The following is an 18,154-nucleotide window of genomic DNA, read 5'->3' as shown; positions in this document are numbered from 1 at the left end:
ATTATTCCTCAAAAATACAACTTGCCTAATAATTCTGCACTCCCTGTAAATTATATACAGTTCATTGGGGCTGATGTGTCAGTTCATGAAGCTGTGGTTGAATAGCATTACATTATTTTAAGTGGGTCAGCAGCTGTATTTGGCTGCGTGACTCACCACATGAATGAGGAATCAACTCACAAGACTGAATCTAAAGAAAATACCACAGTGTGCCTCTTTAGTTCAGAGCAGTTCAGTGGGTCACCAGCAGAGGGCCACACAAAACTGTACAATACATGTAGCCCACAGCAAGTGACTGTCAGGGAGCCACAGGGTCTTCACCTCTGAATGCCAAGCTGTGCGGGCACACAGTCAGTCCTAACAGAACAAACCACATTTGTATTATCAGCTGTTGGAGTGGAAGATTTTCTTGTTTTTTTTTGCCATTTTCTGAATGTAAATCCAAAATGGCGACCGTCCTCGACACTCTCAGTTGCCGGTGCAGTGACCTGTGTTAGAGATGTTGGACAAATTTTCAGCCAAAATCCTAAAGGATGTGCACTTGTCCTCTCTGCTGCAGCCTCTACTCTTCCTCAGTGAGCAACACCAGAAAACACTTACTTAGAAAGCAAGTCCACTACTCAGTACTGCCAACAACTGACCGGAACAACAGAGTCCAATATAATCCTCTCATGAGGACAACAAAACAAACACTGCGATGGCTTCAGAGTCTACTTTGTTGTCATTTTACATTTAAGTATACAATATAAACACTGTTGTAATAGTTCTTGTACAATGTACATGACATACAATAGAAGTCAGATTAAAATAGAGAAGCCAAATGCTTCCAGGCTACCACAGTAGAAATGCATTCAAGGTGACCATTAGAATCCACTCCTCATGCTACAGAGTCCATAACCTTGATCCTTCTGAGGCCCCCTTTCCAAAATATAGCTGGGAAATACCTTATGTGAAATTCCTAATCACATCACAAACATTGAGGGTCTGTCGTGAATGCAGTAATCATTAATTTTTCCTTTTCTCTCTCAGTTTGTTTACAATGTTAGCTGTCAGCCCACTACATCAGTGTTCCAGTGGACTGATAGTAAATGGAGTATAATACTAAATAGCCCCCTGTATAATGTGCAGGTTAAAGGCTCATTATGCAGTTTAACCTTTCTGGGGAAAACTATTCAACGTAAAATAGAATCGCACACAATAAGTTTAGCATTGCATTCAAAACTATAATACAGTTATTATTCTGCCAGCTCAATGGATTACCACTGTCTACATGAAAGCACTTTATATATCTGCAAATGCTTTTTGCTGCGTGTTGAGTTGAATTAGTTGTCCCATGAAAGAGGCCAGCAAAACAGCTGCTGGGCGGCTCAGCGAGTGAGGACAGCTTTGGATATAATGCTGCTGCACCAGAGGAGAGCTGGAGTGAAGGCAGCCCCAGATAACACTGGAGTCAGAGTGTCTGGTTAGAGCAGGAGACTCGAAGGGCATTTCTGTGAAGTCAAAATCCGAAATCTCCCACACACTGACACCGATTAATCAAACCAGCATGAGCGGCACTTTGTCTACAGAAAGCTGGACTCACTGTCAGAACTCTTGTAGTTACTCCGGGGAACTAAAACATCACAGAGAGGACAGGTCTGGAAATAAGTATGCAGTTTACTTCTAAAGCAGGATTTATAGGATTTCACATTTTACAGCCACATGTGAGTGACTTTTGGAGGCAGCAGTGTGGAAACGGGCCTTCTGGAGCTTGTTGCAGATCATTTAAAAGTGGTAAAGAGTCTGCTGGAAATGTAGGCAGATTCCTCTGGGGTGACAGTAAAAGCGTAATTAAGTGATGCATCTTCTCAGTGAAGTGGACAATTTACTGACTTGTCTCTGACTTTAAACTTAGAACACTGCTCAAAGAATACAAGAAGCTGTGGTGTGGCAGAACCATTTATGTTGTAAACTTCACATGTTAAAATCTGATCTGTTATTGATGATAAACAAACTGCAGCAGTTGTTTAACAAAGAAAACCAAAATGTGCGTCTCCAGTTGCAGGATGACCTGTCGTTTGCTCAACCATGTACTAATGCTTGTTTCTCGATGGTTAGGAGAAAAGCATAAAGCATCCACCGTTTTCTTTATGTTGGAGGCAGCAGGAACAGAATATCTGAACAGACCGTTTTGTGCATGATTACACTTTAAGGGGAGAGATAAGACCGGCTTATTTAACATTTAATGAACTTTTCAACTGCTTGTGTGCTTTTCTCATAATTCAAGAAAGATTGTCATTTCTGTCGGGAGTAAATTATACCTGGAACATGTGTTGTGGGGCCTCCATATCCTTCCTTCTGTATAACTGTAAAACCAAAGGATACGGTAGCAGGAAGGCCCCAGCACAGAATAGAGCTGGCATTAATGATAATAATATGACACTGATTTAGACAGAAACCATGTGAAATGTGGTCCTGAGGTGAAGTTGGGTTCTAAATTGCTTGCTGAACAACTAAAACAACAGGTAAAGCAGCCTCAACATAAAAACCCATGTGAGACTTGCCCATCTGATGTCTAGAAGGGAATCCGCTGAGCCTTCAGCTGATGTAGGATGGCACAAATTGCAGCTGATCTGACAAGTGAGCCCGACTTTGCTGGATGATCGATTGAAGACTGTTTATTTTCGTAGACAGGTTTCCTGTCTTTGTCACTGCCTCAATGCAGTTAAGGTGCATCATGGAGGCACTTAGAGCTGAGCTAAAATGACCAGAAAATGTCAGAGTGTGTTTTGACATTCACAGACAGCAACATGTTTCACACATTTTATGCTTTGGGCTGCTGAAATATTTAACAAATTAGTGTTATTTTAAACACACTGCATGCCAATCAACTCTGCAGGTTTAGATCCATCGCCAAAGCCTGAGAGGTGCGCGCACACACACGGACGCTAACGTAAGACAGTATGGCACGTCTGAGTTGAAAGCGCTGTTCCTGGGAGCTGCTGCGAGTCTCCACTCTGAGTGATTCAGTGATTGAGATCAGGAAACTCTACTGAGCATGAGCAGAACTGGTTTGTATGTGGGTCACAAATACTGGCTGGCAGGCTCCTCTTTTATGAGACAGACAGACACTCAAGTACATCCTTTCCAGTTATATGCAGACAGCATCACTGCCACCTTTCGAACATTTCATGTCTCTTAATTACATCTGCATCTTATTATATCATCTTAATGCAGCACCCACCCGTGTCCAGATGGTGCTATAAAATATAGACAGCAGTGGACTCTGTTGTCCGGCATGGACCTGCGGTTGACCCTCGACTCAGCATTCAGGAAGTCCTCGCATTTGCTGTCAATGTAATTAATGACAGGCTGCCAGCTGGGAACATGGAAAGATGATGTCAGAGAGAGTGGACTGTACAACAAAGAGCATATGATTGCTTGGTAGAATCAAATTGTGCATGTCTTCGTGGGCAATCCTCACCAGTTGCTGTTGTCGACTGCATCGCCAAACCCTGGTGTGTCCACGATGGTTAGGGTTAGTTGGACTCCTCCCTCCTTTATCAAAACTTTACTCTGTTCCACCTGAAACACAAACATTCACACCCTTCAGAACTCTTGGGATCTCAGCCTTGCCTTACAGTATTTATAAAGTGTTTCCATTAGCTGCAATAACTTCACACTTTCAAAATATAATTTGACAGCATGTATCTGCCCACACATGTTGGACTACATACACTGCACAGCAGGTCCTCCCACACAGCCGAAACCGATCTGCTGGTTGAGTGTGTGTACAATACGAGTGAAGTTCTTTTCCTTCCTCTCAGCACTGTGTGTGTGTGTGTGTGTGTGTGTGTGTGTGTGTGTGTGTGTGTGTGTGTGTGTGTCTACTTAAGTCAAAACCACTGTCTTCCAAAGAAGAGTTCGATTTCCATGGAGGCAATGAGAGCAGCTGCACGACCCAGCACAGAACAAAACAGACATCAGTGACAGCAGATTATGACAGTGGTTCAGCGAGATACGGCGTGAAAGGGCCTGGGGGGTGATGATGGGTTGTAAAGAGGCTTGCACATACGCAACAACTGTGGGCATGCTGAACATGAAGAGTAGTGTCAAAAGAATGTGTAAAAATGTACCATCTGAGCCTTCAGCTTCTATGTGCTGGCATCGAGATCAGCTGATTACAGCTAAACTGGTCCTTGAAAGGTGCCTGAACTTTACTACACTCAAATTCCTTACTGTGCATGGTATCAGTTCCATTGAAAACAGCACCTCAATGAAACTGCAACTCTAAGGTTTGCGCACAGTTTAAAGGGGAGCTCAGAGTTCGGCAACTGCCCAGCACACGTTGGCATTCTAAACCAACTTAAACAGAGCACCCAATGTGCGATTTGCCAATAGGCTGTGTGTGTCACTTACGTCAGCTGATCTGCCACTGAATGTGACTTAGTGAATCCTGTCAATAAATGTAAAGTAAAACAAATACAGCAGAGTTCCCATTTGTCTTAATAGTTAAACATGGTTAAAAATAGAGCATGGGGGTATTTTTAAGCTGAGCCAAAAGGTGATTTTATGATGGAAATAATATTTATTACACATACTGGAGAGTCCAGCAGATGATAAAGGCGTTTAGACTTTTCTTCTCCCATCTTTACATCCACTCTAGCATGCCATGAGTGCATATGTCACTGTATGAAAGCCTTTTTACACAACAGCCATGTATGCACACTGAGTTTGGGTGTTCACTCAATGCAGCTGATTTTAATTTAATGTTTAATTACATATGCCAAAAAGTGAAGCCATCACTGCAAACTGTTCATCATAGTCTGCAGTCACATACGTTCCCATTCAGTCCCAGAGATCCATCCATTTCCTGAAGCTCGCCAGCTGTTCCCCCACTTCGTTGCATAGTTTCACAGGACCATGTAGTTATTTTAGGATCGCCCCTTTAAGTCAAACTACAGCCCTCTCACTGTAACACAAACATTCTTTAGCTTCCACAAGCCTTCAGATAATCTGTCTGGCTTTACAGCTGACCATATATACATAAATATATATATATTTTTTACACATCTGACCTTAATTGTGCAGCCAGGCATGTGTGTTAAATCTGTGTCTGTATTGTAAGTGTTTGCGCATGACATGTCAGCCCTTCTCAAAACCAAATCTGCCATTTCCACTGTTTCTGTGAAGAAAAACAGATTGGGAGAAAACCTCAAAAATGCCGTCGGCCTCAACACCATCATTTAAAAGAAATCTGATCTGTGGGGAATGTGAGCGAGCGACAAAACATGGGAGATTGTTCTGCAATATAAATACTCTGACCCGGTCTCTCCCCCTCAGCCTCAGACCACAGCGGCTCCTTTCCAACGTATGCACACTAACTGCTGCTTGGAGGAGAGCCTGCTTGCCCACGTTGCGCTCATGGGGCTCACATGAGGTATGATGAGCGCAATAGAGTGAGAGAAAGCTTGAAGCAAAAGGTTCTTAATGTTTTCAGTCTCGTCAAAACAGAGTAAATTTAGCACCGCCTTGGTGCGTCGTCTGGATCACAACAGACCTGCACAAAGATGCAGAATCACAGCTGCCTGAGCGGCTCCTGTCATTTATAATTTAGGCCAAGTGTGCAGTACAATCGAACGTCACAAAATGAACAGGACTTTCAAATTGATGTAGTGGAGAAATTTAAACCTAATGAGGAAATGAAAAGAGTCTGCAAACTTTAAAGAAAAGAAGCTGAAAATACACAGCGCTTTGACTGAACGATTGTCAGTTTGTAAAGAATACAGGACAGATTTAGAAGTGTAGATACTGAGATTTTTACTTACTTTAATTTGAAATAGCAAACCATCTCAGAGTTTGTTCAGTTTCCCAGACTATAGTATGTATTATAGATGCATTGCAAACCCAAAATAGTGTTGATACTGGAACATACAGATTTCAGATCTGAAGTCTGTATCTTACTGCGAGTCTGCCTTTGACTTCATACATAAAATGCAGAGGTTTAAATGGGTTTACTCAAGAGACTGAGAGCTGACCCAAGGACTCACAGATCTCAGGTCTGTTTTCTAATAAGTGTAAAAAGTGACTGGATCATCCTGCCATATTTTATGAATAGCACCGTCTTGACTAAATTCGGTGTGACGTATCAGTGACTTCCTACAAAAAAACCCTACTTCCTCTATAACAGGGGTGGGCAACTCCAGGCCTCGAGGGCCGGTGTCCCTGCAGGTTTTAGATGTGTCCCCCGAACCAACACAGCTGATTTAAATGGCTAAATTAGCTCCTCAACATGTCCTGAAGTTCTCCAGAGGCCTGGTAACGAACTAATCATGTGATTCAGGTGTGTTGACCCAGGATGAGATCTAAAACCTGCAGGACACCGGCCCCTGGGGCCTGGAATTGCCCACCCCTGCTCTATAACATAAGGCACCTCTATGCACCTCGGTCTGAATGGAACAACATTGTTATTTTAGGTTCAGAGACATAAGTTTAACTTGAGATTATATTTGGACATTTTTGGCACTCAGTCATCTCCGTTTTGCCAGATAAATTTGGTTGGTTATCTCTAGCTGCACTCCATGCTGCATTGAACTAAAAAAAAGGAATGAGTAACTTGGCCTTATAAAGCATTAAAATTTGCCAAAGGCTAAAAGTCAACATCAACTTAAGTCCAGTTTAATAATTATTGTTTAATGGTAAATGCACAAAAATCTATTTTCTGGTTCAGAGATTGTCTATACCCGTCCTGATCCACAGCCTTGACTTGCGTACCTCCTTGCATTTAGACAACATTTGACATAATGTGCTCATTTGTTACGAGTTTTGGAGAGCAAAACCTTCTGTGACCAGGACGACTATCAGAGTCAAAGTCAGATATAAAGATACCTTAGCCTTGGAATATATGGCTTACGGTTAGCTTACTGTGAGTTAACAGGTCCCTATTTTCCAAAATGCTGCCGAGTCTGTGCCTTTGGCAAAGTAAAACATCTGCTATCCAACTGTGTTTGCTTTTAATCCTGACTTTTCCAACCTTTTGCTTCATTCCTTCCCATGCACTTCCTGTCTGTCTTCACTTTCATCATCCACCAAAGGCTTCACACAACTACACCAACTGCCATTTCATGGGGACTTTTTCTTCTGCAGATGGTGCTAGCTAACGTACATTGGAATGATACAATAGTGTTCACCTACACTGATTTAAAAAAAAAAAAAAGTCCAAAGACGGTAAAGCGAAAACGGCGGTTAACTTGTCTCAATTAACATTTTAACCTCTCTCACCCACTCAGCTGCCAGCCACCCATTTAGAGTTGTAAATGTTAAGTTCACATTAATCCCAGTATATGGAATTTTCCCCTATGACATACCCATATGGAAATCTTAAGACTTCATAAGTAATATGGTAGTGGGAATCGAATTATAGTGCAAAGCGGCGTGTGGAGATGAATTCTCATCTTTTAAGTAGTGGTTGAGGGTGGGGTGGGAGGGTGTTACATTTCATGGGAACATTCCTGCCCTGCTATTGACCCTCTCAGACCCAAGGGGGAAATTCAGCCCTGATCCTCTGTTTTTCTTTGTCTCTCCCCTCATCACATCTACCCCATCACCCTCCTCGAGGTTTATATGCTCTTTAGTTTTACAAAGCTCCACCTTTTCCTCACTCATCGCCATGTTGCCTCTGTCCGTCTTCTCCTGCCACCACCATCTCATCTCTTTCCGTCTTAGTTCATCACACTGTCCCACATCTCTATCTTCTGCTTTTTCCTCTTTCCCAAACTGCTTCTCCTTTGCCCCTTTTACTCCAGACACAGTCTCCCTCCTCCACTTCAATTTGCCATTACCATAAAAGGACAAAACTAGGTCCAGTGGCGTTGTTGTTTGCCTCGTAGTTCCTCCATCCTGCATTCTCATTCTCCTTTTCCATTATACTCTCTTCCTCCCCAGCAGAATCCTGCTCCCTTCTTAGCCTTCCATCCCTACTAACATGTCAATTTTAACAAACCTGGCTGATAATGCAGGAGCAAGAAAAGCCTTCAGAATGACCAGACCAGATGTTCTCAATTAATTTGTCAGAAAACATGAAACTTCATCCCTTTCAGTGCCTGTGCTTATCTGTCATGTTTTTCTTTTTTTTTTTTACTGAAGACACCAGTTAAGACTTTGAACGTGCTGGTGCAAAAAAAAAGTCAACTCTTGGATTTAATAACTGGTCTAACGTCTACATATACGGGATGTGTTTAAGCTCAGATTAGAGATTTGAGCTTTTCAACAACTCTTGAGGAAATTTCAACATCATCCAAAAAGGCACAACTTTTACTTTGTAGGTGAACATTCAACCTGCATTCCATCAAGTTTAACTGTACCTGACTTTTTTTCTTTACACTTTATAGTTCAGGTGGGCCTCACACACCGAGGTCGAGTTTGCAAACACTGAGACCTAACCACGAGCTCCACAAGGGTCTTTGAACTGCTCACCAAAACAACTACCAAATTCAAATAGTTTCCCCCTCACGCTCAAGTACACTTTTTGTTGGCCAGAATGAATGAGATTACTTTCAGGGGCTCCTAACATATGGTGTGGTCACACTGATGCTTACTTTTAACACCCAGAAATCATTATTTTTCCGAGGGAATGAGTACTACGTGAAGAATTTGTTTTTAGATATTAGGAGATATCACTGACACTGGAATGTAAATGACAAAATGCCTTGAGCAACGGCTGTGGGATGACTTAAAATGTCTCCATTAACAAGGTTATTTTCCTTCAAACTGGCTTGAGAAACAACACTTTCTTGTAAGACATCTGTTCATTTCATGGTTTCCTAATCCTCATCCCAGTATTTGCTGTCGCTGCTGGAATTTAGAACGTAGAAGAAATCGACATCAAGCATCAAACTCTTGCAGGAAAAAGGTGAATGGTGATCTCACAGTCTTAGCACATATAGTGCCTTTGTTTATATGACTATCAACTATAAGAAGACATGGGGTTGTACAGAGACCATTAACAAAAACTCAAAACATCTCTACACTGGACCTGAAGCTAAAAATGAACTGATGGCAACTGAGGTCTGACCCATATAGGGTTAGGGTGAGAATTAACACTACCATGGGTTATTAGGTTATACCTAACCCTGTGTTTAAAAGAAAGTAAAGTACATTTAGTTAAAAAGTATTGTTTTAATGTGCTTTAGTTATAAAACAAAATTCAAAACCCAGAAATCACATGTGATGTAAAGTGTAAAGGAAACAGGGGTTAAGGTTAAGGATGGACCGATCCAATATTACGTATCGGTCCAATACGAACCTAAATTACTGGATCGGATATCTGAGAGAAATAAAAAATGTAATCCGATCCATTAAATATCACAAAAGCACCTCACAAAACTTGTGACATGGCGTAACTGTGCTCATAACTTTAGCACGTCGAGCAGTATGTGTCACATGATAGAGCGGCTGTGGCGTGTGAGACCTATCAGCGATCTGGTTGAGCATTTGGAGCCTCGCTACCAACCTGGCATTTCATCTCCGAGAAAGTGATCCCAGAGAGAAGTAAAGCAAGTGTGTAAGTTCATCTCTGAATGTTTGTAAAGCATTCCAGCGTTAAGCTTAACAACCGATATATGGAGCGACTGCCTCTCTCCCTCCCTCTCCTGCTGCTACTTCGATCATGAAACTGATCAATGATCGGTTAAGTCTAATATACCCTAGTAAGCAATAGTACTTTTTTCTTTGGGAAGGTACCATCTGTGCAGTCTGCAATTCTGTTGAAGAAAGATGTTGAATCTATTTAATTATTGTAGAAAAATAATTGATTTCTGTGCATTTTTTTTAAAATAACGCGTGCATTAAATTAAGGTTGATTACGCCGATAAAGCATCACGAGGCGGAGGGTGGTTCCCTGTTTTTATTTTTTTTGCTGGGAGTTTGCAACCCTATTAGTTAGGTTGTTTAATATTTCTGCTAAGTGCTCTTTAAAATACCAGAACAGGGAGGATGGAGGATTTAAGTTTATTAGATTGATCAGTGTTGCTGAACTATGAAATATTTTGGGTGCAGTATATTTTTTGCATACAGGTATAACAGAATAGGTTTAGTGTTTTTGTTTTTTTAAAACTTGAGTATGAATTTATACAAAATGCAGCAAGATATTTAAAAAACTGTTTTATTGATTAAAAATACACTATATCGGATTCATAACGGTATCGGCAGATATCCAAATTTATAATATCGGTCATAAAAAAGTGGTGTTGTGCCATCTATAGTTAAGGTTACAGATCTTGTCATCAATGGTGACCTAGACTTCATAGGATTCATTTACTGGGCAAAAAGCTGAAAAAGCTCACTTGAACAGTCTTTTTAATCCTGTGGGAGGGGCCAGGGTAGTCCTTAGAGTAGAGGTCAGTCAGGAACAGGGAGTTGATGAGAGTCGATTTCCCGAGACCAGACTCACCTGAGGACAAAAGCACAAGTTAAGCAACGTTATATAATCTTATTGTTTTCTAAGTACAACCAGCTGAACGCATGACAAAAAGGACTTTACATAACGCATGTATAAAAGCATGTGCATGCACTGAACACAATATTGAGATGGCCTGAAGAGACATGGATGCAGTGCAGATAATAAAGCAGATTCACTGTCTGTAAGGGGAAAGGTCAGAGACTGATCTGCCAGCATGAAAAGCTTTCAGATGGAGGGAATAAAACATTTCCTCTCCATCTCCTGCTGACTTTCTCTCTCACCCACCCCCCGTTTATCTACTCTTCCTCTGTCCTCCTCGCTCAGTGCGTCCTTGAAGTATAAATCTCTCTATTTCGGTCCTCACAGTGCCAACTTTCCATTCCCTTCTCCCATACTGACGGCACAGAAGCTGCACAAACATTTACTTGACAAAGAGCACAGTCAGTCCAAACATACACATTGCATATGCTCGCCCTCTCCATCACACAGGCCTATGATTAATAGCTGAGCATCTGGCTTGCGTCTCATGAAAAGGCACTGGAGGAGTGTTTGGTTGGAGGGAAGGAGGGCTGCCTGTCCCAGCAAGACCTCTGACCGACTCCCACGACACAATTTCAGGCTTTGAAAACTGGAGTAATCTGTGGCCAAACATCAATCTGGGCTGGGTACACAGTAGCTTGAGGGGGTTTCCAAAAAGGACACATCAGAAACAGACCAAGATTAGAGTACTGGACAAAAAAAGGTTACCGAGCAAAAATTTAAATTCTGAATCAGATCTATCAGATTAGAGAATTTAAAGGTGCTACGAGAAAATCGTAACACATCCAGTTTACAAAGAATGGCAAAAATGTGTCGACGCGTGTTATTATTTAGCCATCTGCAGATCATTTTCCAGATGTTTTGTTCATAGAGGTCAGAGGACGCTTGTAATCTTGCAACATCTATAAAATGTCTTTTTTAAGTTGTCCAACAATCTGAAACCCTTAAATTTCAGTTAGCAGACACGTGACTCACAGAATTTCCTCAAGTTGTCCTTTAAAAACATGCCACCAAATCAATTAACTCACTGATGTTTCAGCTCCAGCATTGTTGTCTTTATGTGATTCCAAGTAGGTGGAAACATGTCTATGACTTTTCTGTTACCCGGTGTTGACATTGATGTGTGTGCTTTTTCAGTGTTTCCTGCACATATACATACCAGCAGGGCATATAAACACCAACGTCCAAGCATCCAAGTAAAGTATTCTATAATCCATTTTACCATTTTCCTCTATAAAAAAAAAAACTCTTTACTCGAATTTAAAATTGCTAGCGGCTGCACAAAGAGGCCTTTTCTCATGTTTAATAAGCAGATGTTTACACAGTTTTTACTTGACAAATCACAGAGTGGTCAACAATACTGATGTAATGTTATTAGTACAGAAATAGGTATTTTTCACACCATTTACATATTTAAAAAAATGCTTTGGGTAGAACTGAGAACTGATCCAAATGTATAGCATGTTTCTGTGTCATTATATAGACTGACTGGTCTGAATTTTCAACTCCATTTAAAGACAAAATCAAATATCAATACTAGTTCTAAACAGACCAAACAGAATATCAACGTCACTATCAAAGCGTGCTGAATCACTGCCTCTGACTTTAAATCTGCGTTGAAAGGAGCAGCTGAGAAAACCGTGTATAGTGCAGTACAGTCCACTGAGCTCTTACATACAGCATCTGTGTGCAACCTGAAAGCAGGAAGCTGGAGTATTTCCATTTTAATGTGAGTCAGATGTTGCTCCAGTAATTCTTGATTGATAAGCAATTTTCCAGTAACGTCCGCTAAAAGTAAAGTCTGCTGTAAAAAGTCTCAGGCTCCTGTGTCATTCAAATACTTTCTTTTTGCAAACCGTTGACAACAAACCAAGTGTTCATTACATGTCAGAAGCTTTAAAAACACAGACCCTAATGAAGGGTTTCAGCTCAAAGTTTTCCATCATTTTTTCCCCTCGTATGACTCCTTTCATCCTCTAAACAAACCACCTGCTGGGGGTTAAATCTGCATGGGTTCATTCTTACTGCTCATAGGACAGCTGTGCATATCATCAGGCTACGCCGAGAGGGTGTAATGCTTTGCTGGATTGCATTCTTTACCCCCTCTTAACCCCACGGTCGCCCCTGTGTGTATTTGCTCAGCTATGATTGACATTCTGACAATGACGTGAGTTGGGAATCCAGTTTGTCTGCTGCAGCTTCCTCTGCTACACCACGCCCAACTCACTCATTTGAAGAAACATTTTTTTAAGCTAGCAAGCATGCCATCACCAGCTGCACTTTAAGATGACAGCGCTGGAGTCTGTGCACTCACTGCACTAACTGCTTTAATCATTCTCTGTGTTTATAGTTTTCGGTTAATAACTAAATAAAAAAAATTGGTGTCCCTTTTTTGTGTGCATCCCACCGCCACAGAGAAAGTGTTATTATGTGGAAAAGAATGCATGTCCTTTGGGAACTCAGCGCTGCCAGTCTGCAGCTCTGAATTCAGTTGAATCTTTATTGCATCAGTTGGTTTTGTTAGTCAGGCACTAATGTTTTGGTGCAAACAGCGTATCCAGAGCCTATTGTGTGACGGATGCACTTCATACAAGGAACTAAACAGTTATTGTTATGCATGACACTGAAATGACATCTTGATACTGATAAAGCAGTATTGCCATGTGTTTTGCACAATGAGACACTCCATTCAACTCATCCTGCCAGACAATGTGAGGCAGAATCACCGTACAGTAGTTGTTATAGGTAGACAAATATTTGACCCTCCGTATCACACAATCCGACTCATTTTTCTACAAGTTTATCAGGCTGTTCAGCCTGTGTGAAAGCAGTGTCCTCTGGCATTTGTGGACAGAAAAAAGTCATAGGTCAGAGGTTTCAGTTTCTCTTCCTGGCAGCCTCCGTCTGTGGTCTGTCCAGCCTGAGGGGCAGATGTGACAATGAGGTGCGTCACAAGTAAAGATGGAACTCTTCACACAGCTCACCTAAAATTGCTGAGACTCTGTGCTAACATTTCAGTGGGTCCTCAGCAAACATCACGCTGGCTCGACAAAACCAAACAGGCCTCACAAACACTTTAACGATGAGCGCAAACACTGCAGGGAGCTGCAAGTCAGCTGGGCTCAACTCACATTCAAGTTAAGGGCAACACCCATGTGTGTGGATCGAAGCTGCAGGGAATCAATATTTAGAGCTAAGAGTGAATATTTAGAGAGAATTTGCAATATTTGCTTCTTTTTTCTATTTTATTGTAGGAAACTCGTCACATAAAGCCAACACGCTCCCAAATGACATGCAGAAATGTCAGCTGTACACAGCAGTAGTGAAAGACTAGCTGAAAATGACAGCTCCATTCTTCTGATTGTTTTAGTTACTGCCACAGCCTAAACCTCCCCTAAAGGCAGGTCCGTCCCAATTAGCCTTCCTCGTGCAGCTTTAATTAAATATTGGTTCCACATGACAAGTTGAAGTGCAGTGCCAGCTCTCTGTAAATAGATTAGTGACCTAAACTTCAGTGATGGATGGCTGACCCCCACAGCTCTTCCCTGCTGTTTCTCTTCCTCTCCATCTCTCTCCAGCCCGGCCTGTTGGCCCCATTTCTCCTCTCTGTCCTTGCTGTCATCTCGACCTCCATCATCATTTAAAGGTTGCTTATTTTTCAGTGATACCAGAATCTTTAACTCTCACACCTAAATGTAAATTATGTAAAGTACCCTACAATGCCAGTTGCTCAGTACTGGACTGCTACCTTGGCACTATCCTGCTACTGATTTTGGGGCCAGTTTTTGTAATGTTGCTGACTGAGACGGTCTGTGGGTCTATTTATGCCATAGGCCATACTTTGCCAAAGTACACCACAGTCATGAATTTAATACCTCCACCACTGGTGAGTGGCTGTGCCTGATGATGCTGAATATCCAGCAATATCTAAGACTTCAAGGGGAGGCATCGGGACTCCAAAATCCTGAACTTATTTCCAGGTTTTTGGACTCATTCACGGGGTAATTTATTGACTGATGATTTGAACATTTATTGCCCAGGTACCACTGGCATACCTGCAGAGTGCACAGTAGCACTCTACAGGATTAATGTACTTACTAAAAGGCCTGCATATTAAACATGTGTTCACTGAGTTAAGGCAGGCTGGACTGCTAGAGAGACAAAAACAAACAAACAAACATACAAATGGTCAGAGTGGCTTTCCCATGAGATTCCTGACATTCCTCCTCCTCTTTCTCTCTTTGGATCTCAGCTTCTCTCATTCTGCCCTGAGGCTGCAGCTGGCCTCCTAACATCCTGACAGGCCTGCTAACTAACACACAGCACAAACACGCATACACCTCTAACAGACATGTGCGAGGCCTCAACCAGAAAGTGTGAAAACGGGATATCTGGGAAACATAGTGGTGTAAAGGAAAGAACAGCCAGACAGACAGGCATATGAGGAGAGTTGGAAAAGTGCAGTCACTCGTGAGGCTCAGTGGGACTAACTGTAACAGGGGGACAAACAGGGGCAAAGGTCAGTGTATTGGCAAATGATAAAGATCTGCAAGTTTAGCAGACTGAGAGATCCAGAGCCCAAACTAAACCGTGTCAGCACCCAGTCTGACTGCAGCGAATGGGCGCAGCACACTTTCTTCTGATTTCATCATTTTAAATTTAGAAAAGGGCGTGTAGCGCTGCGATCCACCGAGCCCAAGACTAAATCTGACAGAATCGGCACGTGCTGGGTCACAGCAGGCATGTGCGTCTCAAAATAGAGACGGAGGGAACGGGAGCACAGCAGAGGGGAAGAATGAGCAAAACGAGGCCTGCCTGCAGTGGTTTGACTGAGCATGCATGAACACGCACATGTGCGCGACCCCAGCCAGTCGCACCAACACACATGCGTACGCAGAGTAGCAAGCAGTGAATGCACTGGGTGCTGCGCCCAGAGGCGCTGAGGCAGGTTTGTAAACAGACTGCCGTCCTGCTCTAACACGGTTGGCTAAATGCATATTACACTAACCACAGATCCAGGACAGAGATCAGGCTGGAAAAAAATGAACTTGAGAGTGTGACATCATTCTGCAACTTTCAGCCTGCTCAGAGAAACAACAGCAGAGTTTCAGGGAACCATCATGTACTCTTGAAACCGGAGGACCTTTCTCACTACATGTTTCTGTGTCCTCTGTGATGACCAGTAGAAGTACTGGTAAAAATCCAAGAGAAATGTAAACTGCACCGTGATATCCAAAATATATGACACTGTGACTTTAAGAAACGAACACCTGTGAGGCTGAAAAGCCAAACAGGAAACCTTGAAGCTTGAGGAATTTGCTGTTGAAGCTGTCGCCTGATGCTCCTCGAGTATGACCTATGAGAACCCATCAGTCCAGGGTGTCTCCTTTACAACCATGAAGCACAGCTGTGTGTAGCCTTGAATGCATTTTACATGATGTGCAGGCACAATAAAAGCAACACCTGTACAATTTAATCATCCATTTCAACTCCCTGTCTTGATTTGAACTATGAATGAAAAAAAGTAGCTCATATTTTATGTCTTTTTCCGTAGCCTCCAACTACAGGAAGAGACATTTCTGGACCAGATGGAGCACAAAATCCCCTTAATGTTTGTACTGAGTTTGCCAGCACTCTCTTTGGGAAAATGCCTAAGGAGCAACGCCCAAAACAACTTAGAGAAATGATTCCAAGTGCCTAAGTGCTTTAGACACTTATGTTACCATTACATAGGTGTCTGTAATGGTATTCTATGGCCAAAATGCAAACATCAAAATCCATCTACATACAGTCTCTGGCTCCAAATATTTTCAACAGCAGGATGTTTGAATATTATATACATTATTGCAATTATATGTTTAAATCCAAGACATTTCAGAATAAATCTTTAGGTCAAAATTAAATTAAATTAAATAAGAAATAAGCCTCAACATCATAGTTCAGTCTTGCTTCTTCGTGTGGTGCTTTACAGGGTTTCCCAGCAATCACTTTGGCTTGTCAGAGCAGGAAAAGCACAGGTGTTACCACCAACGGTTGCTCACTTCCATTCTGCTGAGCCAATAAACAGTGGTGCAGCAAACCTGCATGCACTACAGTCAGATACACTGTGTGATGCAAGCATTGCTATAGTGATTAATTGTGCCTGTAGGAACATGTCAAAGGGACAACAGCTCAATTATACTTTTCCCATGAAAACATGACAGTGTTGGAACAAGTCCCATCTTTATCTACTGACTTCATCATTTTAATTTATTTACTTCTATTTAACTAAAGTGCTTCCCACATTATTTAAACTGTTTACATTTGATACTAGTCTCTATATTCTCAGTATCTCAATGTTTGGGAGAAATCCTCAACAACGAAATGATGAGAAAGTACTTTACAAGTACAGTGGGGAAAAAAACCCTTTTAGCAGGAAGAGACTTCAGCAGAACCATGCTGAGGGTGGGGCAGCCATCTGCCGTGACTGGTTAGTGGGTGAGGGGAAAGAGGAATGAAAAACAAAGGAGGACAACATAGTGATACAGTGGGTTTCCTATCAATAAACTCATACCTTTCTACTTCGGGCCACAGCGACCGCTGTGTTTTTTTTTGCTAATATTAGAGATTAGTTTGTAAAATATATCATTCTACTCCCAGGAGACTGGTCCATATTTGTAACTGGTCATATGCTGCAAACACTGCGCCTCTCCTATAAAGGTGCTTTGAGGTAGACTGGAAAACTTGGGTTGACCTATCAAGTTAATAATTACCTGCACATAACCACTTAGCTGGACTGCTGCCGTTTGGCTAGCAAAGCCATGTAAGCATGTTCAACCTGCTTCACATTACAGGCTTTTAGCAGTGTCAATAATAATAAAATTACCTCGGCTGACAGCCACAACCAAACCAAATGTTTGATTTGACTGACGGGAGCACAAACTGAAGCATGTGACCTGAACCTGCAGGACAGTGCATCGTTTCCACATGACTGTCTTTTTGGTAAATTGCATGAATAAATGGGTTCTTAATAAGAGTTAACATCATTATTGTGTGAGTGAATGTGTGCGTGTTTAGTGTCTATCAATGCATCTGGTTAAGCCAGCAGATTAACTGGCCCAAAGCTGTCTTTCAACCACTGCCTTCTGCAAGGTCAGTAGGCAAGGCGGTCAATCCAAAGCCTGCAGACGGTCTTATCTGGACACGCGTACTGCACAGCGTTACTACACACACAGGCTTAGAGGAACACAACAACAAAGGCAGAGACAGCAGGACACACAGGCAAACAGTTTTACGATGCGGATCAGTGAGGCAGATACTGCTTTTGATCTGTTAAAGAGATTCAGGCTCATCCATCTGCTTCAGTCGCTGCCACTGACCACTAGTAACAAGTGACTTAATTTCCTTCATGGATTCCTATTATAAGCAGCTGAAACCATGCGAGAAAGCTGCGACCTGAGAATGTGGAGAACTTTGTTGTGGGAAGCTTTTAAACCCATCTACATTAGCTCATATCGAACTTCGCCACTCCTGAGTTCAGACTCTTAAAGGGCTTTTGATGTGCTCTCCTCCTGAGCAGCTCTGGGAAAGCAGAGGAGCGATGCTGGTAAGTAGTGGCCTTGTTAGGCATCAGAAGCAGCGTGAAACAGGCATCGCTTCCCCTCTCCTCTGAGCTCTCCTCAGTTCGCGTCTGACTCC

General features: G+C 42.1%; 1 protein-coding gene across 4 annotated transcripts in view; it reads right to left on the bottom strand.

Moving 5' to 3' along the window:
- LOC102198127 (septin-7-like) overlaps window positions 1–18,154 on the bottom strand; it is a 58,293-nt gene that overhangs the window by 18,367 nt on the left and 21,772 nt on the right. For all 4 annotated transcript variants that reach the window (XM_005751187.1, XM_005751189.1, XM_005751188.1 and 1 more), the window contains exons 3-5: window positions 10,323–10,429; window positions 3,464–3,564; window positions 3,224–3,358 (exon numbers count right to left, since the gene is read on the bottom strand). In XM_005751187.1, coding sequence (XP_005751244.1) covers window positions 3,224–3,358; window positions 3,464–3,564; window positions 10,323–10,429 — 343 coding nt within the window. The remainder of the gene's footprint in view (window positions 1–3,223; window positions 3,359–3,463; window positions 3,565–10,322; window positions 10,430–18,154) is intronic.

This window comes from Pundamilia nyererei, unplaced genomic scaffold, assembly GCF_000239375.1.
Source record: "Pundamilia nyererei isolate P.nyererei 1_Seehausen unplaced genomic scaffold, PunNye1.0 scaffold00303, whole genome shotgun sequence".
In the NCBI taxonomy this organism is placed as follows: domain Eukaryota; kingdom Metazoa; phylum Chordata; class Actinopteri; order Cichliformes; family Cichlidae; genus Pundamilia; species Pundamilia nyererei.
The sequence above is the reverse complement of the archived record's forward strand: the minus strand, read 5'-3'. Positions and strand labels throughout refer to the sequence as shown.